The sequence below is a fragment of the Balaenoptera ricei genome, chromosome 12 (genome assembly GCF_028023285.1).
Source record: "Balaenoptera ricei isolate mBalRic1 chromosome 12, mBalRic1.hap2, whole genome shotgun sequence".
Lineage (NCBI taxonomy): Eukaryota > Metazoa > Chordata > Mammalia > Artiodactyla > Balaenopteridae > Balaenoptera > Balaenoptera ricei.
Genome location: NC_082650.1, coordinates 42,429,025 through 42,450,834, shown reverse-complemented (window position 1 = coordinate 42,450,834; position 21,810 = coordinate 42,429,025). Strand labels below are relative to the sequence as shown.

At 35.6% G+C, this 21,810-nt stretch overlaps 1 protein-coding gene across 1 annotated transcript in view; it reads right to left on the bottom strand.

Annotated features, from left to right (window-relative positions):
* Nucleotides 1-21,810, bottom strand: part of MAN1A1 (mannosidase alpha class 1A member 1) — a 165,217-nt gene that overhangs the window by 73,790 nt on the left and 69,617 nt on the right. Inside the window, exon 6 of the mRNA XM_059941319.1 lies at nt 68-162. Within this exon, the coding sequence (XP_059797302.1) occupies nt 68-162 (95 nt within the window). The remainder of the gene's footprint in view (nt 1-67; nt 163-21,810) is intronic.

Genomic DNA, 21,810 nt, shown 5'->3' with positions numbered 1-21,810 from the left:
CTATCTGTTAGACCACAATCTTGAATATGTCAACTTAAAACATGTTGTCGAAAATGAAGAGTTTTACCTTTTTATATTCAGCAATGCCCAAGGTATTCCAGAAGGAGTATGAAATGCAGGTAGCAATTTTACCCCAAGTTCCACTGCTTTCTTTCGAAATATCTGAAAAGTTAAACAATTAAGTGAGCTACTGTTGAAAGAAAAACAAAATGTGCTATTCTACTATCTCACATTGAGCATGTTTCTACTTAAATTTTTTTTGATATGAAAAAATAAAAGTTTCTCAAATTAATAGAATTACCTAGGAAAGTAAGAATGGTCCAGGGGCCATTGTGTATTTATTACCAATCTTGGTTGCACAAAGAATCATGTGCGGAGATTTGAATAATACTGATGTCTGGGTACCACTCCTACGATTCTAATTTCTATGGCTTGGAGCTCCCAGGTGAGAATTTTTTAAAGCACCACAGGTGGTGTCAAGTGATTCCAATGTGCAAGCCAGGGGGGAGAACCACTGTTGCTGGTGAATAAGTCTTGGATTGAAACTCAGGAGCTCTGGTCCTGTTCTGGCGTCACTTATTTACTAGGGCACAGAGAAAGGATAAGTTGTAAAAAGACATATTATTACAAGTAATCTATACATCCTCTCAGCCCTGTGCGGTTTTAACTTCCTCTTATGTTAAGTGTAGGTGATATGGAAGATACAAAGTTAAATTTGATACAAATTTCTGCCAGTAATTTAGTAAAGAAGGCAACATATGCACATAAATATCTGGAACACAGATAAAATGACTGCATAACATAAAATCACCTAGAAGTTCAGATGAGTTCAGTAAGGCTGTATGGTGGAGATGGCATTTAGATGAGGATTGTATGCAGCGTGCAATGGGGGCTAATGATGCTAGAGACAGGCTGAGGTGGGGGGAGTGGAGGGGCATCCCTGAAGGTATCAATGTAAGCACAGACACAGGCAAGCGGGGGCCTGCAGAAGAAAATGGAATAAGTCAGCTTCCCTGTCCACAAAAAGGGGGAATACTGGTAAATAAGGTCAGGTATACATAGCATAGGCCCAAATCATGAAGGCTCATAAATGTAAGGCTAAGAATTTTATCCTGTTAAAATGGAAAAATATTGAAAGTTTTTGAGCAGCCAGTTCACTTGAGCAGAACTGTGCTTTAGGAAGATTAACTAGATGACATCCCTTCACAGTTTTAGGTCCAAAGAAAAGCACTAAGTTAATTTACTCTTTGAAGGAAGGACTGCTACAGCTTTCCCCGTTATAGCTATGGCAGCAAGCAGTTGCCTTGTCCCTTCTCCTTGCCATACTGTACGACTGAGCGTGGTGGGCTGGGAACTTACTATTTCCTCTGCCTCTTCCTCTAACAAGGGAGATGTGAGAAAGGTTGGGGAAACCCTGAAAAGCATGGAGAATGAAAGCAAAGTCCTCTCCCAGCAAGGGAAAGCATTCATTAAAGCCACTGTCAAAGAAGCCTTGTGTGGCTTTTCCAGAGGAAGGGGTTTCAGTCCTTAACTCCTGCTTTAAGACCCGAGCCTCCCCACAGAGAAATCCAGGCACGGGGCTTCTGGGCTGAGGAGAATTCAGTAATACTGATATTGACGCTGTTTCTGAAACCCTACTCTTTTGGAATCTAACTCTTATTTTGTAATGAAAGTTGAGGAAATAATGAGTTTTAATGTAAGAATTTGGCTGGCAGTCAATTTAGATAAACTAGCATTCCTGGAATACAAATGAGGACACAGACATTTGTAGTATATAAGGCACTAAAAAATAAAGATACCATTTTTTCCCCGCAAATTATTATTATAACTCTTTTTGAAGTGGACAATTTCCTGTTTCAACAGCAAATGGTGAATGGAAGAAGAGGAGAAAGAAAATAAGCCAAAAGGTATATTCTTCCTTTCCTGTCTCTGTCATACCCTAGAGAATTCCAAGGTCTCTTCTGCCATAAGGGATTATCCAATCACTGCCCAGCCATCTGCTGACTTTCTAGTTTCCACCCAACTTTTAAAACTGTTAATTAATTAACTCCTTTTCAAGAAACTTACATAAGACAGAAGTCAGACTTGTAATTAAAACACCATCATGAATATTATAGCCATATGGCATGAGAGTTAAGGGCTCAGGCTTTGAAAACACAATGCCTATATTGGAATCTCAGCTCTACTTCCTCAAATTGGGTATAATCTTGGGCAAATTGCTTAATCTACCTGTGCCTAAACTTCCTCAACTATAAAATGGGGATAACAATAGCATTTGCTATTTTAAAGGCTGTGGAAAGAAACTGAATGAACTATTATATTTAAAGACCTTAGGACACATAGTCATCACTCTAAAAGGTTAGTGGTAGTTTTTATGGTAAAATGATAAAGGTATTTCCCCAAGAACTTTCCCTATTTACTGCCTGAAATTCTTTCTTGTCTTTAATCCAACTGCTGTTTTGGTACGTTCTACTTGGGTTCTCTGTGTGCGTGAATATATATTTTTATAGACAAATATACTGGGCTGGCCAAAAAGTTCACTCGGATTTTTCCATAAGATGTTCTGGAAAAACCCAAACGAACTTTTTGGCCAACCCAATACATATGTGTGTGTGTGTGTGTGTGTGTGTGTGTGTGTGTGTGTGCGTGTGCACATGTATGCCTCCCTCACCCCCAAACACACACTCTTCATCAAAAGCATTCATTCTCAAGAGCTATGCCTTTAGTTCTCATCACTGCATTCCCAAATTCAACTTTCCATCTTGACTCTAGCTCTGCACTTCTACTTCTGTGCTCACATCACAATCTGGGCGCCCTGTTGTCTTTTGGAACTTAAGGTATCCAAGGTGAAATCAATCATTTAATGTCCAAGGCAAATGTCCCTAGTTCCATCACTGACACTACTGGTCAGCCCGTCCCTGGGGCTCAAGAGAGCACGCATTTTGACTTCTGATTTCTCTCTTCAGTTATTAAGCATCAACATTAAAGTTCTTGGCAACATCGCATATACAGCCCATTCCCTTTCTGTGATACGAGCATAGTCCATTCATATTTTCATCACCAGGTACAATGAAGGGCATGACAGCAAAGAAGGTCCTCTTACCTGGTTTCCCATTCTCCAGGATTTCCCCTCCTGTCTCCATTGATCTGTATCTATGTTATCTGATTTCTCTTTTTACCATACAACTTTCTTATTCAAGAAACCATAATAATTCCCTCTGTTGTATGAAATGTCAAGTCAAAAATGATCTACTGACTTTTCAATGACCTCTATGAATCAGACCATCTATTATCTTCTATTTTTTCAAAGACCATCCTGGCTGAAGCTTGAGTCTTCAGGGTTTCAAGTACTCATTCAAGTTCAGTCTACCGCAGTATCTTTGTTAAAAAATGTTTTTCCCCTCAGATCTATTGAGATATAACTGACATACAACATTGTGTAAGTTTAAGGTGTAACACGTGACGATTTGATACATGTAGATATTGTGAAATGATTACCACAACAAGGTCAGTTAACACTTTCATCTTCTTGCATAATTATCTTTTGTGTGCATGTATCATGCCATCTTAGTATACTTATTTACATAGTTCTCTCATCCTGAAACACGTTGTTCTGCCTCCTGTTGGCCAATCCAAATTCACTCATTCTCCAAGGCCCAGGTCAAGTCCCAACCCCAGGCCAAGATCTTTATCTTCTGTGAACTTCTACACTGACAACTGGCATCAAAAAATGCAGCATTTGATTACAGAAGGCAAGATCCAAATCTCTCAATGTTTTCTCGTGTTATTCTCTTGTATCCTCAAATAATTTTCTTTTCTTTAAAAGTAGAGAAAAAAAATCTCCATTTCTCCTTCATTGTCTATTATACATAGCCAACCCAAATTTGGTCATTTTGTATTAAATTTATTGATATCACCACATTATTCCTATGAGTGGTAGGTGGGAAGTTTTTATAATCTCAGTTAACAGACAGGAAGGAAACAGCAACCCTTTCCATCTTGAGGTTTTTGCCTTTGCTGTTTCCTCTGGCTGCAATGCCCTTTTACTAGCTCTTTGCATGCCTGGTTCATTCTTAACTTCAGGAATCCGCTTAAAAGTCCCCTTTTAAGAGAGGTCTTTCTTAACAACCCCACATAAAGTTGGCCATTCTCACTTATTGTTTATCATATATCACCTTGCTTATTTCCATCCCACTATTTATCACATCCTAATTATCTTATTTGCTTGCTTGTTGATTGTTTGACAACCACACTAGATGTAAGCTTCATGAGGGCAGGATTTTGTCTTGTTCTAGCATCCAGCAAAGTAGCTGGTACTCAATAAATGTTCATCTAATAAATGAATGAATCAATCAAATATTAATAAATATATCTGGAGCACTGTAATGAGAAACCACTAATATTCTAGTATTTGCAAAGTGTTCTATTCTATTCCACGAGTTTCTATTGTCTGCAAATAAATATATCAAGTATTCTGCAGTCTCAACCTTGGGCACAATTACAAAATAGTTTTTGGATGAAAACATTAATTAACCTATTGATGCTTTAAATGAAATCAAATGTTGGCCTAAATCAATTTCAATTCTTAATATTTGATTTGTTACCTCCTCTTGAGACACGAAGAGGTTAGTTACTTGGAGGAGGAATCCAGATTCTCAAAGAGAACATCTTTCTACCCAAAATGGTGAGTAATAAAACTCCAAACTAGCTAACAAAGTTAATATTGTTAAAAGAATGAAGGAGAAATGTCACAAATCATTCTAAAGAGCAGTTAAGTTTTAACTAGCACATCTTAGATAATGTGCTCAAAAGTAAATGACCACAAAAAGCACACTAAATGGTACTTCACTGCCCCTTCAAATGGGGCAGGAATGCTGGAGGGAGCACTGGACCCAGGCCAGCACTTGGATCCTAGGATTGGCTCTACTACAGTTCAGTGGGAGGCCTGGGCCCATCACTTAACTTTTCTGGTTCTCAGCTTCCCCAGTGAAATGGGAGAGCAGAGCTGATAATTTCTAGTTTTGATTTATTCCTGAAAAATCTAGTATCAGAAGTCACAAAGCTAGTACTAAAATGAGACTGGCAAAAAAGCAAAACTATCATAATGTTTTAGATAGAAAGTGTTAATTTGCCACCCAATTCTTAGTCAATCTTGGTTTCCAGGGTTTGTTGGTACTTATATTTGGCAGGTGGGTTTTGTAAAGTTAAGAGGGCAAGATGAAAAATGACAGGTAATAAAATGTAATCTGTGCTGATAATAGAAGACATACTCTTTTTTTAAAAAAATGACCATTAAAACTAAATAGGGTTTTTGGGCAACTTGTACCAATCAGTTTGAAATGGGCAGACATCTAATGACCCAAAAGGAATCTTCAAAAAGATTCCGCATTATGGAGATTCTGATTACATTCACAGAAAAAATCAAAACTAATAAAATTTGCTGAAAGAAGGGTGGTAAAATGTTATGAAATAGCTTCTAAATAATCTTTCAAGCATGTAATGAATAAATAGGTTTAAATAAAAACTTTTATGGTCTGAAGTTAAGAGTTTCAAAATGACTATACCTAAACTGTATCTTTTCATTATACTTAAATAACATCATCACAGTCTTATTGCTGTTTTTGATCAAAAGTTTAAAAAAACTTCAGATTTTAGAACCTACCAAATAAAAACTTTTATCTTTTTACTTTACCCTTACAGATAGGATTAGACAAGGCTGTAAACAAGATGTATGGCTTTCTTTGCCTTTCTAGTTTGCAGATCCCCGAAGAACTGTACAAGAATATTTACACACCAGAGCAAAGAGTAAGGAAAGAAGAAATGAATAAGAACAGATGGTTCTGGAAAGAACCAGTTTCAGTTCAGACATGCTTCGGTTTGAAATGTACAATTAATATCAAAGCCTTTCTTCAAATGCTCATGCTGAAAACTTCACTGTTAAAAGATCAAACACTAATTCCCCATTAGTACAAGCAGAGTTTACCTTTTACTCATTTTTGCTACATAAAGCTTTCAGCACAAAATGTCATCGATCTGATAAATATCTTTGGCTGAAAATAACTGAAATAACCCACACATCATTAGCTGAGTTGATTAACGCACATAATATGGGTCAAATTTAATCACTCAACCAATAAGTACTTATTGAGCTACTCTGGCTTTTCAATTTAGAGTGGAACCTTAAAAGTTTTAAATATTTGAATAAAGATACAAAAATAGTTAATCCAGGAGAAATTTAGAGCTGGAAGGGACATCAAAGGTCATCTAGTTATATAACCTTGGTTTACAGATGAGGAAACTGAGGTTCAGAGAGGCCCTATTCCCCTAATTAAATGCTCTGATGTGGGACGGTTTGATGACAGCTATAGCCAAGTGAATGCCAGATTCATACCATCTCAGATACACGTAATTCTTTTGATCTGGAGGGATCTCCCCTGTGAGTCCCTTATATGTAAGTGTGTACACATCTTTCACTGCCTCTTTCTAACTTGTGCATCCTCTTTAATTAATCAAAACCCTAAACTGAAGTTTTTCTAAATTAAATGATTTGTTGTATTTGTCAAACTGCATTATGAACTTCATTTTTAAAATTTATAAATTTAATTAGATGAGAACTTTTGTCAGCTGTTTTGTTTTTCTTCCCTGTGATTCAGTACAATTCAATTTTTAGCCTCTAGGCCATTAGATGAAGAGAGTATTCTTCACTTTTCTGAAAAATTAAAGCATTAAAATCTCCCCAACTTGTTTATTCAAAATAACAAGGATATGCATGCTAACCTGCCAGTAATCGTAGGTTATAACCAAGAAGAATCAATATAACTGTACTTTAGACTTGAGTTTCTAATGTATGAAAGCACAAAGTTTAAGTGAAAGAAAAAACTTCTGATAAATATAACTCAAAAAATCTAGATGTAGAATGTTCTTAGTGAACAGGCATTTTAGACTTAACTAGCTTTTTAAAGATATTTATTCTCATGAAAAAATTAACAGCTAGTGGGCTTCCCTGGTGGCGCAGTGGTTGGGAATCCGCCTGCCGGTGCGGGGGACGCGGGTTCGGGCCCTGGTCCGGGAGGACCCCGCGTGCTGCGGAGCGGCTAGGGCCGTGCGCCACAACTGCTGAGCCTGCGCTCTGGAGCCCCTGAGCCACAACTACTGAGCCCGCGTGCCTAGAGCCCATGTAAAAAAAAAAAAAAAAATTAACAGCTAGTGAAACTTTTTTAAAGTTTGCTTTTATACTATCCCCTAGTCAAAATGAATAAATGTTGATAAATGAATTAATAAAATTGCATCCTGATATTATTTTTTTCCTGAGCGTTCAATTTCATTCCCTAGCTCCCAAGTAGGGAAGATTTCATAAAGTTAAGAGGGCAAGATGAAAAATGGGGAGAAATACTGGGAAGAATTTCAGGCTATTGTTCAAGGTAGACATCACTAGCATCCATGTGGGCAGAAACCAATGCCACCTACTCCTGGAAGTGGTCCAGTGCCTTCCCTGAGCGTAAGCCAGAGTCAAGGTGGCTTGGTAACAGACACGCAGAACAGGGCCCGAGTTCTAGTTCAGGGTCTACTACTCACCTGTTCTGCCACAATAAAGATGAGTCATTTCACTTGTCTCATTTTCTCTCTTGTAATATGAGGGCACTAGATAAGACACTTTCTAAGGTACTTTTCTGCTCCATAGGAAGTGGTTTTCAGACTTAAGAAGCACTTAACTACATGTTTCCCAGTGTGGTAAGGGAGATACACCAGAAAAAATAAGATCCCTGATCTCAAGGAGCTTACAACCAGGAAGGCAAATCAGCCATATAAAACTACATAAACATAAAATATACAGCAGAAAAAACAATATGAAGCAACATATAAGAAGAGAATAAACAGAGTGATATAGGCTATAACTAGGGAAATAAAACAAAAAGAGAGATTGAGTTAGGTGATAGGGGAGAGCAAAACTTCTGTGGGTGCAGATGTGTGTTTACTTGGGGGTGAGTATGTAGATGTTTGTGCACACTCTGGGTTAATGTGGTGGAGGACAGGAGATAAAGCAGAAGGGGAGAAGAAGGAGCCTGACTGACAGCAGGGGAGAGAGGTAGATTAATAGGTTCTAGAAAATGATAAGACAGAAACAGAGGAAAGAAGGCAAGCTAATGACCTTAACTATCAAGTTAAAGGGTTGGTTAAAAGAGCACATCAGTTGGGTCAAGAAAGTCCCAACACTTACGATCTTGGTGCCTCCCATTTACAAGTGGAAGGATTTCTCAATCATCAGGATTTTGAGAGATGGGACAGGGAGAAAGGCAGTGGTTCTCATTGGTTATGGAAATTTTCTGAGTTGTAACGGCAAAGATACATAAATGACAACACCAAGAAACATTACAATGGCTGCCTGAAGGAAAGACCTTGAGAAATAATTAGGGTCCTTTAAAATAATGTTTCCTCAAGAAGAAAATTTCTCTACATGTGCTGTAGAGATAAATGGGGCAGAGGTGGGGCTGGGGAAAAGGAAATAGTATGGTAATAGAAAGTTGTATGTCCTTCGTCTAACATACATTCGATATGGAAGTTAAAAATGCACAGAAAAGGAGAGAAAAACCAATGGCTAGATAGCTCTCACTCTTAGAATTATCATTAGGTGTACTGCACACTGTTATCTTAGATGTTCTAACTCCTAAAGCATTGGCCCAAGAACAGTAAATAACAGCATAATAGTTCAAGTCATCACACAGGGCTTAAAGATGGATTTTTGAGCCGATCTTTCCACCTCAATTTAAGTTTAAAAAAATGGGCAAGTTGCCAAAATAATGTTTTGAAAATATGCAGTCTACTGTTAATAATATTTAATATTAGGTACGTATGTCACATAGTTCCTGAACATACATCTTACACCAAAAAGAAAACATCTTTCTTTCTTCTTCTTTTTTTTTCTTTTTTTTTAAGAAAACATAATGCCTGCTAAAGAGACAGAGAATTATGAAAACATGTACCCTATCTGGCTATTATTTCTAACAGAATTTGTGGAAACTACCACACAAAGGTTGTTAATATGTGATATCACAGTGTTAAAATGGGGACTGCTTTGTTTACTATTACATTTGTAGGTAAACATCACAAATCATTTGAAATATACAAAATCCAGGCTTAGAAACCTTTGTTCAAAAGAAAGAGGAAGAAAATGAAAGAAAACAGCCTCATCTATGCAAATATATTGTGATTTTCTGGCATTTTTGAGTTATGAGGCATTCTCTGCTCGTGAATTTTTCCAGATACTGAATCTCACTTCTAAAGAGCATCAAAATATTTATAGTTTAACCTTTTTATTTGTATAGGTTTTATAAACATGTTTATCTGTTCTTTTGATTTAGTGCAATTACATGAATCCTGTCTTGATGACTCAGCATCAGTATCACATGCCAACACTGAGTTGAGGCTAGAAGATCTAGTTCCTGGTCATCAGATGACTGGGCTGTACAATCTTGAGAACTCACTTAACACCCTCTTTGCCTCAGTTTCTAAATATGTGAATAGGGATCATTCTTCCAAATCACAAGATGATTAATTGTGATTAAATGCACAAGTGCTTTTAAAAGAGCATAATAGTTATCATGATCATTGTTCTTCGCTGTAAGATACTGGTTCCCTCAGGAATAATTTAAGCATATTAGGCTTTTTGTCCACACACTAAATGGTCCAAAAACTGCTGAGCTTTTACGTCTGCTTTCTATAATCCTACTGTTTCCTTCTGTTATTAGCTATCCGTTAATTACAATGAAGACTTCTCATTGCTGTAGTGTATTTGCTCTCCTTCTAAGTTGCGGCCTAATTCTGTAAACAGTTGTCTGTACCAGGGCCTCAGGATAAGTCAAATGTCTCTTCTGTGTCTATTTTACAGTGCAGGGTGTGAGCTTCAGGAAATGTGCCCTCTTTTTTGCCAGATGACTACATTTGAACTACTAACTCTATAGGTATGAAAAAGCAACTAATTAGTATGTTATTTAGGAGTAATAGTTTGTAAGTTTACAAAGTAAACTAAATACCTATGTCTACATAGGTATTGTTTGTTTTTTAAAAAAATGCAAAATGTTAGCCACTCTTTTTTCATTTTATCTAAGCAAATGTAAACTTACTTGGTTGTGCATCTATTCCCATTTAACTGGTGTTTATTTCTGCATCACCCTCCTTTATTTATTTATTATACATGGATACCTCCAAAGTGCCTCTGGGCACAGAGTTCATAATTTCATATGTCAGTTGATGGATGAACATTTTAAGTTATCAAAGGGTGATGTTGCTGGACATAAAATTTGGAAGCAGGGCTATTTCTGTCTGATGTTTGTGTGCCCCAAAGCAAGTTGATTAATCTCGCTTAGCCTCAGCTTCCTCATCTACAGAATAGAGAAATATACCTTTGCATTCTAGAACTCAGAGAATTTCTCTTTTCCCTATTCTTTTTCCCATGCCAAAATTAAAAATTTTAATTTTCTTATTATACTATGAATATATTCTCATTATTGAAAAATCATAAAATTAGACAAATAGACAAAAAATATAGAGCCCCATCAATCCTATCCACCCAAACACAATTATTGTTAACATCTTAATTATCTATCTTCTAAATGGTATTGATTGCATTTCTTTTGAAAAATGGCATCTTCCCATATATACTATTTTGTAATGTTTTAAATTCATCCCCAGCAACTTAATCTACATTAAATACATCATTCTACATCAGAGGTCAGCAAACATTTTCTGTAGAGGGTCAGATAGTAATTATCTCAGGCTTTGCCAGGCACATTCTCTATATTTCATGGTTTTAAAACTATTTTCTTTTATAATCTTTTAAAATGTAAAACCATTCTTAACTCTGGTAGTACAAAAACAGGTCTCAGACTGAATTTGTGCTATCGGATGTTGACTCCTGTTTTACGTCAATGGATAGATTTCTGTAACATCTTTTTTAAAACAGCTATATAGTATACCAATGTATGGATATGTCAGAACTTGACCAGTCCCCTATTATTTGACACTTAGGTTTCCACTGTGTTGATGTTGCAAACAGCAGTGAATAAATATCTCTGTACATACTTATCTGTATTCATGACTATTTCCTCAGGTTGAATGTTTGAAAGTGGAATTTCTGGTCAGAGGGCATTCGCTCATTCACTCACTCACTAATTATAGTTGTAGGGTCAAAGCAGCCACATACAAAATGTAAATGAATGAGTACATCTGTAGTTTGTGAACCCCTGGATTACACGAACTTGACTGAAAGCATCTTAAATATTTTTCATTTAAATGAAGAGGTTTTAAAATATATTCACATATCCTATTTCACGATAGCACTACTATGTTTTTAATAGATAAGTGTTATATTCTTACAGTACCATAAGTAATTCAATGAAACAATGCCTTTTATTAATAATGATCATCATCAGAATACAAAATGTCACATAACTCAATACTTTTCCTATTAGAAGAGTTTTGAATATATCAATTGAAATAATTTGGGAGGCATTTCCTCTTTAAAATATGAGCATAAATAATAACTAATATGAAACATAGTTTATCTTGTCAATTGTGGCCACTCTTGTACTATCTGAATGCATTTTAAAGTGATTACACACACACACACACACACACACACACACACACACCTTAACATAGTTTAAACTTCCTAAATTATAAGCTTTCAAAAAGGAACCTGTTCTGTAATTTTGACCTTTTAGAGATGTCAATTCATTTATTCAACAGATATTTATTGAGTGCCTATGAACTACATGCTAAGTTGCACAAGGCACCTGGAATACATAAGTAAATGAGAGAGTTGTGGTCAATGATTCCTAATAACACTTATTTTTGAAGTGTGACAACAGAAAAACATTCACAGAGTAGTATTTTATGATATACAGGGAAGGCTCAGGTAATAACTTCCATTTCTTCTCCAAAAAGAAAATGAAGACAAATACAGTAATGTTGTAGCACTTCAAAAGGTAATCAGACAAATCCTTGCCATTAGTCTGACCATGTAAAATTGGCAAAGGTATCAGATATATGGAAAAACAATTGTACAAAACTGTAGAGAAAGTTATCATTTAGGTGTTTTTGAAGACCTCAAATTCAACTTTAGACCAAGCAGGCTTACCCTAATATGATCTATGTAAATAAAATGTACATTTGTGTGTGTGTGTGTGTGTGTGTGTGTGTGTGTGTGTGACTAGTCAACATCTTGAAGGTTATCATTCAGATGGGAATCACCTACAGTAGTTAAGAACTGATCAATTAGATCTGTAAAAAGAACCAGCTCCAACAGAAAGCACTGGAATAGTCTTTTAAAAAGACTCATGGACAGAGAAAGACAAATACTGTATGATATCACTTATATGTGGAATTTTACAAAGCTGAACTCATAGAAACAGAGTAGAATTATGGTTGCCAGAGGAGGGGGGCAGGTGCGAACAATGGGGAAAGTGGGAAGATGTTGATCAAAGGGTATAGAAGATGAGTAAGTTCTAGAGATCTAAAGCATGGCACGGTGATTATAGTTAACAATAATATATTATACACTTGAAAGTTGCTAAGAGAGTAGATCTTAAATATTCTTACCACAAAAAAGAAATGATAATTATGTGAGGTGACGGAGGTGTTAACTAACCCTATTGTGGTAATAATTTTGCAATACATAAGTGATCAAATCAACACTTTGCACATCTTAAACTTACACAATGTCATATGTCAGTTATATCTCAAAGAAACTGGAAAACAAGTAGAAGACATGGCAATCACGGATAAAAGGGGAGTAATCAGAAGTAATGGAGGGTGAGCTGCAGCCCACAATCCAGCTGAAGGGCCAGGCAGCAGACCCACAGCAATGGGTGAAACAGCAATGCACTGGATTAAAACTTGACATGAACACTGAAAATTTCTTCTGTTAACAAAATAGAATAAGAGTGGGGTATTCTTACTTTGGCCCTCATTTTATCACTACAGACAGTACCGTTGAAGACAACGACTGAAGACCCTGGGAAAAAGCAACTATCTCTTTATAAGGGTTAGAAAACAGAAACTATCTCTTTTTTTTTTAGGGATAGAAAAAGAAAAACAAAAATTCTGGCCAAGTCCAGCATGGATCTTGGACTTTGGGAAAATAAGATTTCAAAAGGCTCTTTAAAAATCTTCATTATATATTAGAGTAATGATAGAAGTTTGTGTCACATATTCCTCAGGGATTATGACAGGACTCTTCTGTTTGCAGGGCAACTCTATTTAACTGGAGTTGTCCTTAATGTAAATGGAACCCCAAAGAGCTTATGCTCAATTTGATACATTTGTCAGATTTTAAAGAGCTTTATTATAATTCCCAATAGAGAAAATGTTTCCCTCAATTTTTGATCTAGCAAATTATGACATGGTTTTGCAAACAATGGTGAGAGCCAAATCTGGATGTCTATTTTCTTAGTTCATTTTTTTAAAAAAAGGAATCCTGTTAATTGCAAGAGGAGGGACTCATGGTATTAGGTCAGGGGTTCTCAAACCAGCAGCATCAGATCACCTGGGAACTTGTAAGAAATAAGAAATACAAATTATCAGGCCCCAATTGAGATCTACAGAATCAGAAACCCTGATAGTGGGGCCCATAAATCTGCGTTTTAATAAGCCTTCCTGGGAAATCTGATACACATCACAGTTTGAGAAGCACTGAACTAGGTGAACTCAGGTGATTCAATACGAATGGGAAATAAATTGATTGGAAAGAATAATAAAAATATTTATTGCCACAGGTATAATGTATACTGTTTCTGTAGTGAACTAAGCAAAAAATCTTTAATAATCTTCAAGTTTCACAAATAGCACAAGAGGTATTAAGCCATGTGATGCTGAATTTGCAGTTTAACCGCCAACTCTCTATTTGCTGCTCGCCTGATATTTAAGAGCAAGTGGGACAGCCAATTCCTAAATGAGTAGCAGTCATCACTGCATAATTTCAGTCTTACGTGCTTGCCACTGTGGCTTAGGAGCTGATTTTGCTGTCAAGTCATGTCTCTAAGTCACTTAATAGCATTAGAATGGAAAGATACGGTCAAATTTATGAGGCCAAGAACGAACCTCCTGTGAGTACTTTACACCACATTGAGAATCTAATTATTGGTTCACAACATGGCATTTATTAGTTTTTTCTCTCTTCATACAGACTCTGTGGCAAATCAGCACACAATAGTATTGTTTTAAAGGGCCATTTATATGTAAAGTAGTTCTTGTATCTATTTTTGGTAGTTCACAGGTAAAATTATCCTGTTTTAGCATAAGACTGGTCATACAAGGTTAAACACATTAAAAAACAATAAAACAATTATTTTTCAACTGTGAGAGTTAGGACAATACTGTAGATTTGAAATAATGTAATTGAGAAATATCTGTAAAATGAGGCATGGTTTGTATTAATACTGTGAAGAAGATTTATGTACAACTTTCTTAGGCTATATTTTGGGCTTTTTTTCATTAAAGTTCTTAATAAGGAAATCAACAGGAAAGAAATGGAAACTAGTGGATATATGTAAATATTTCTTGATGTCTAAATTCCTCAGAAAACTTGGAAAAATTAAATACATAAACATTTTTAAGTTTCCTAAGGCCTTTCCAAACTCTTTCCACACAGGCTAAGCTTTGTTTATCAATGATTGGTTAGAATCTAGAATTGGGGTGGAGGGGATCAACATACTGGTTTTGTGCTGGTTGAATAACTTTTTACATTTGAAATGTCATGATAAAGATTTTTCACTGAGAAATACAAATATAGTTGAATAAAATAATCACACAGCTAATTATAATCACAGACCACACGCATCTCGTTAAACTGTATTGCAAATCAAATATTTCAAGGCCACTCCTTTTCCCCATGAGTTTTTTTCTTTCTTTCTTCCCCCCCTTCCTTCTTTCTTTTCTTTCTTGCCTCCCTTCCTCCTTTCCTAAACATCTTCCTCTTTTATAGCTCTTGCAATAATATACACTTATACTGTGAACTGATAACATTTCAAGATAAAAAGAACATAAAAGAGATTTCACTCCAAGCTACCTGTAACATGTGAACTGTATTTGAAAGCCAATATTCAGATGTAAACTATAAAATGTGAACAACGTGCTTTGTTTATACTACTGTCCCATACTAAGCTGCTTAAATAGGATGAGAACCTCTGAGAAAACACAGTCATTTAGTAAGAACGCCCAAGTTCAGGGATGCTAGGAATGAGAATGTTTAAGTAGGCTTTCAGCCATATAATTTCCCAAAGACTGAAATGCATAAATGACTTTGGCCAAGTAATAAATAGCTGATGCTTATATAGCATTCAATATATTCCAGTGACTCTTCTGTCTTCATTTACTAAGTCACTTAATCCTTCTACCAAGCTTCTGAGGTTGGAAAGGTTATCACCCCTAATTATGTTCACACAATGCCAGCAAGAAGCAGAGCTGGGATTTGAATGCCACAGGCTGGTGCCAGAGTCCGTGGTCTTGACCACTACTCCACACTGCTGAAACCAAGTTTTGGAACAACTCTGAACAAAAGTAACATTTGTTGTAAAATGAGAATGAATTAATGAAAAAATTGTTTAGTGTTGTCTATAAAATATATGTCATATCATAGTACATCCTATTAAGTATATAGTATGTTTATGACTTGAAAATTTACTAAAAGTGGTAAATAAAAAATTGTTTCAAGTTATTTGGGTAATCTGTTTCATAAAGTAAAAAGATGAATGCTGTAAGTTAAAATACCTGTTCAACCAGAACTTTAAGACATGTAGAATATTTACATGTACTTTATATTATGCTTGTTCTACATGTGAAATACGATCTCTAATTTATACACATCACGCCAATGCAAATGCATTAAATATTCTTTTAGAGAGAGAAAGAGATCCAAAATACATCCCAAGATCCAAAATTCATTTCACCAAGCTTGACTGTTGTTCTGGGTAATCACTTTTATTACTGATTTATTTAAAAACATATTTAAATTCTAAAGACACACAGAGATGTAGATCCTCCCACCCACGACATACATGCCTACAGAATGCATAGCCTAGTGTAAAGACACACATCCTAGTAATTACCATCCAGGTCAAAAAACAGGACTCCGTCAGCCCTGCTAGAAGCCCTCTGTGTGCCTCGTCCCAGTCGTTACTCCTTCCCTCTCTCCAAAAGTAACCACGTCCTGGCATTTATTCTCTTATATTTCTTTATCAACCAACAGCACATCCTTAGACACTACAGATAGTCTTGCCCACTTTAAAAAATAACAACAACAAAAACTACTTCTAAGCCCTTTTTAAACCATAGGCTCCCCCTTTTCCCCTTTCATTTCTTTATAATTTATCTGGACAAATTTAAGTCATTTGAACTTTAGGAGCCTCATTCTGCACATGTGTAGTGCAGTTCAACACATTCTTCTCACCGTATTTTTGACAAATTGGAAGCTGGATCCAGAGACTTGATCCCTTTGACAAGACTCCGGGTGACATGTTCTTTTATCAGGAGGCACACGTGCGGTTTGCTTTCCTTTTGAGAAGTCAGCAGCTTTGATAATCATGGCCTGGATCCATTAACTCATCAGAGGTTGTAAAAATGGGTGAGCTTCTACTTTTATCATTTCACTTTCGTTTATTAACAGAAATAATTTTATTAACATATACTTGGCTTATCTATTACTTGGTTTCCAGTGATACAGTTCACATAGTCAAAGGCTTGATTCAATTTTCAAGGTAATAAATTGCTTCCCTGTCATTCTTTGAAGGTGACCAATTGTTTTTGCTTTTTAATATCATTAAGAAGTTACCAACTTAAACATACTTAATGGGTGTTAATCTGTTACATTTCTTATTTTTACTGAAACTCAAAATGCTCATCTTTTGCTGGAGGAAGCCTCTTTTAAGTTGGCCCTTGTGTACTTTTTACATTACTCTAGTAGTCTTTGTCAGCATCTTTGTTATCTGATTTGATAAGATGTTTCTGAATAATCTTGTAAATTTTCTATTTCAGCCATTTCTCCAGGAAACCGTGGTTAGTAAGAAATAGGAATTCAAGACCCAATCTGGGTGCTAGGGATGCTTCATTGTTTCTAGTCCTTTTCAGGGGAGACACACACACACACACACACACACACACACACACACACACACACACAGATACACATGCATATTTATATATTTTAAGATAAAATATCTCATAAGTTTTTACTAATATTTTCAATTAAAATTCAGAGCTACAATGTTTTTCTTTTTAACACTTTCATCATACAATTTACCCATAAGTATACATTTCGCTGGTTTTAGTATAGTCATACTAAATTGATTCTCACAATAAATTTTAGAACATTTTTATCATCCCACCAAAAGGAACACCATGTTCATTAGCAGTCACTCCTCATTTCCTCCAATCACTTCAGTACTAGGCAACCTCTAATCTACTTTCTGTCTCTACAGATTTGCCTATTTCGGACGTTTCATAAAAATGGACTCACACGATATGGGGTCTTCTGGTTGTCTGAAGCTTGTTGCTTGGTATATTCATCAGCAAGAGCTCTTGGAAACAATATTCTCCAAGTTCTTGCATGCAGATAATTGTCTGCCTGTGTCCTTTATACCTGAAAGCCAGCTTTGCTGTATATAAATCCTTGTTTTTCATTCTTGCTACTACTGCCAAAATTCTTGTTGAGTTTGTCAATAAAAAATGGGAGATCTGATTATAATGGAAGCAATCTGCGTTCACATTTTGGGTAAGGAAGGAGTTAAGACTGTAGGTATTCATAAGTAAAGAATCAGTGCATGTTCCTAATTGTTTCTGTGTCTATAGCAGTTTATTGTTTTCTTTGCAGTGCTTCTCTAATTTTTAGCATCTCCCTTCCACTATCAACCAGCCAATTTCTCTTCCATAGGACACAAGGTTTTTCCAGAGCATAAAGATGCCCAACTTTCTTACTACATTTTCACTCCAGGTATTTACGTATCTGGGCTACCTAAACATCATATAGCATGAAGCACCAATCTACATTTCATCAGAAGGAGTCACTGTGTTTACACCCAAAAGTAAGCTAAGAAGTTTTGAGTTATGAGGAGGAAACTTCTCCCACACACTGCTCTTCCAATTTATAACATTCTGTGAACTTGAAAATCAGTGTATCATAGCTCTAGAACACTGAATTTAGCAGATGCTTAAAAGACATTTATTTCATATTCCATTACTTTAATGAAAAAAATCTGAAAAGTGATAAAATGGCTCGCACAAGGTAATGCAGTGAGTCAACCACTAAACAGGGTCTGAGAAGCCAGGATTCTAGATTCTAAGAGCAATGTTCCTTCTACTCCATAAGAGCTACTTAAGTTCACTAGGTAGATGTCTCCAATATGATGAATATTTCAAGTAGACATCTGTTTCAGGTGGTTTACCTATAGGTCCAAAATATGGCAACTTTCCTTAGAAATACAATTTTAAGTAGTGAGAGCCTCAGATTATTACACAGACATCTACTCCAATTACAGGATCACAGGTAAGTAGCTAATCCTCATAAATGGAAGGAGAGGCAGAGCTTTAGGGTGAGAAGAGAGTGCAGTGAAAGAAGACACTTGGCTTTTCATCACATCTATGGGTTCCCCCAAACAGTTTTTAAAAATAAAGTATTTCAAAATATAGAAATTTCCAATGTCTGTGTACCCATAAGCAAGCTCTAGCAATTCATATCATGTAGCCATATAGCCATATTTGCTTTAGATTTTAAAATATAAAGGAAAATATTACAAATTTTAAAAAATACAGTTTCTAATTACCTTGGGTTTCCATCATAAAGCGACTCTAGACTTTGAGAAGCCTCACGAGTGTCTGGTAGACTATACGTTCCCCTCTTTATAGTTACCTCCTTTATATCTCAGACAAGGTTTTCTTTTTTCCCTGGCTCATTACTGAACAGCTTTTCTCTTACTCTCTTCTTCTTCAAGCAAGCATGCATGCTTTTGAAGTTTCTTAAGGGATATTTACTGCTGTAACAACAGGAAAAAGGCTCTCTGCTATGTCTTTCCTAATACCTTCTTTCAATTAGATCCTGTAGAGAAAGACAAAGTCACAGATTGTGCCAAATGCCTCAGTAGTCCCAGATTTCCTTCTATGTTAGTAATGGACATAATCTTTATTATTGAGTCTATAAAAATAATCACAAATAATTCCACTCTTTCGGCTTTTAAATGGTTGAGGATGGAAAATGCAAAGAGATTTCCAATGAACATATTTTTTTTCAGGGTATGAAATACTCTACATACTGTTTTGTATCACACTTTAGATAGGTGTGTGTGTGTAACAAAAAAATCTTGTTACTATAATTAGCTTTTGTCTTTTTAAACTGCTCTTGAAAATACAAAGACTAAGTAGCTAGATCTGAGACTGCAAGGATTTATGACCAATCTGTTTACTTAAGCTTTGTGTCACCTCCATTTCCATGTGAACTGAGGATGATATTAACATCTAATAGATGTTGTTGTAAACAAACCCACCATCTGAAATGGAAATCTATAAATTGACTATAAAGAAGGAAATTCAATTATCACTGAGTAAAGCCATTTTCTTTATGAAACAGATAAAGTAGAGAAAGGGAGAAAGTTGACTTTCAAGACTTCACAAGCTGGATTCTTGTAAGAAAAGTTAAAAAAATTCAAACCTTAAAAAAGTCTAGAACAACTAAATCCTGAGGAAGCCTAGGGGCAAAAGTTTGGTAAGGATTATTTTCAAGTTTTTTGCAATTTTTCCTTTAATATTTTTCTGATCATAAGATTAGCACTAGTTCACTGTGAAAAACCTAAGTATAGAGAAATAAAAAGACAGGGGAAAGATCATATACCAATTATAAGCAAATATTGCTTACATTTAAGAATAATTTCCTATGTAGTTATTCTGTTTTCTGTAGCTGAAAACAAAGAAACAAACAAAAATACTAAGTTCGTAGATACAGAGAACAGAATGGTAGTTGCCAGAAATGGAGGGGGGGGGGGGTCAAGGGTGGGAGAAATGGGTGAAGGAGGTCAAAAATAATCATATACATATTAAATTTTATATCTTGCTTTACTTATCAATATTTGCCCATGTCAGTAAATAAACAAGCATAAATTTTAATGGTTGTACAACATGCCATTATGTGGGCATTCCATGATCTGCTCCACTATTCTTTTACTGTTGGATATTTGAGATGTCTCTTCCTATTTACTGAGTATATAAAATATATTCATTAATTGCTTTAGGCATAATATGATTACATTTTGGATTATTTCCTTTGGCTAGATTCCCCAGTGTTGAATAACTGGAACTAAATGAATACCTTTATTAAGGATCTTCTTTTATATATATAGTACTTAATAGCTTTTCGAAGCAACTGTATCGAATTACATTCCCTTCAGCAATGTCTGCGCAAATTTTTGCCCTACTCTCACCAAACTGGGTATTAACATGGTTTTTAGTCTTTGCTAATTTGACAGGGAAGAGGGAGAGAAAGAAGTCAAAGTGTTGGTATTTAACTTTGAGTATTTATAAGGAGAGTCAGTGATTATTCTGCATCTGTCTGGACACGGGGATGGGGGGAATACATTGAATGGATAAGTAAAACTAGTGGGAAGTGCACTCCAGGCAGTGGTGACATGAGACTGGTAATCCTTGAAAGTGTTGCAACTACCCATTTATCTGAGTACTAACTAAACCCCATTATTTAGGTAGCATCTTGAAATTCCACAATGGAAAAACTTCTGGAGGAATGCCAGGTCACTGGATCTAATCTTAGTTTAACCCAAGGCCCTGGTTTTGAGTCTTGTCTTTTGACAACAGTTAACATAATGGAAGGAAAACATACTAGAAAATGGTTGACTGCAAATTTTTAATGACTATGAGAAGTAGATATTTTAATCATTTTTTTACAGTTACTATTATGATATATGACAATAAATATGAGCTTTCCTTCTCTTTGTCTAAGTGAATAAAATATAAAAAGCAAGTAAGCAACTGGATTCCAAATTTTTATTCACAGTCAGAGAAATTTATTAAAGTGCTGTCAACATATGGTAGATTTATGAGCTTTTCTAAGTTCTTTTTGGAATTCTCTAATTACATAAAAGCATTCCAATTGTATTGGTAAACCTTCACAATTTATGTCTATTAATAAAACCAAACTACTTTAATTTCATTTGAAATGACAATGTACTACCTTTTTCCTTCATATTTCTTTATCAGAAAATATGATTCAAAACTTGAAAATACTATTCTTTTTTCTAAATTGCATACATCTACATCATTCAGTGCTATCAATTACTACTGTCCTCAATATGCATTTTATTCTGATGAAGAGGGTGAGGGAATGAAGAATAAAAACACAGAGAAGGAAAATGAGAATGCTTGCAACTCAAAGAACAATTTGGAAAAATTCAAGGAAAACTTTGTTTTGGAAAAAGACATGAATGTGATGAATAAATAATTTCAAATACAACTGGAATAAAAATCTGTTATAAACTCATAAGTGTTAACATATCATAGTTTAGTTTTCAAATATCAGTTATTCTTTGTTGCTTAGGAAGTGAAAGATTTCATGGGTTATAGAAGATTGCAGCTAGCTCATTACATGAGGGTTAGATGTTGAACTGATGAGCAAGTAAATAAGAAAGATTGTGGTACTAACCCTGTTGGCTTTGGGAATAATATGTGGACAGGGTTATGGCGCAGACAGAGCAGGGTCTAATTCCAGTTCTACCAATTCCTACATGACTCAGGAATCAGCCAGTCCGAGCTTCAGTGTAA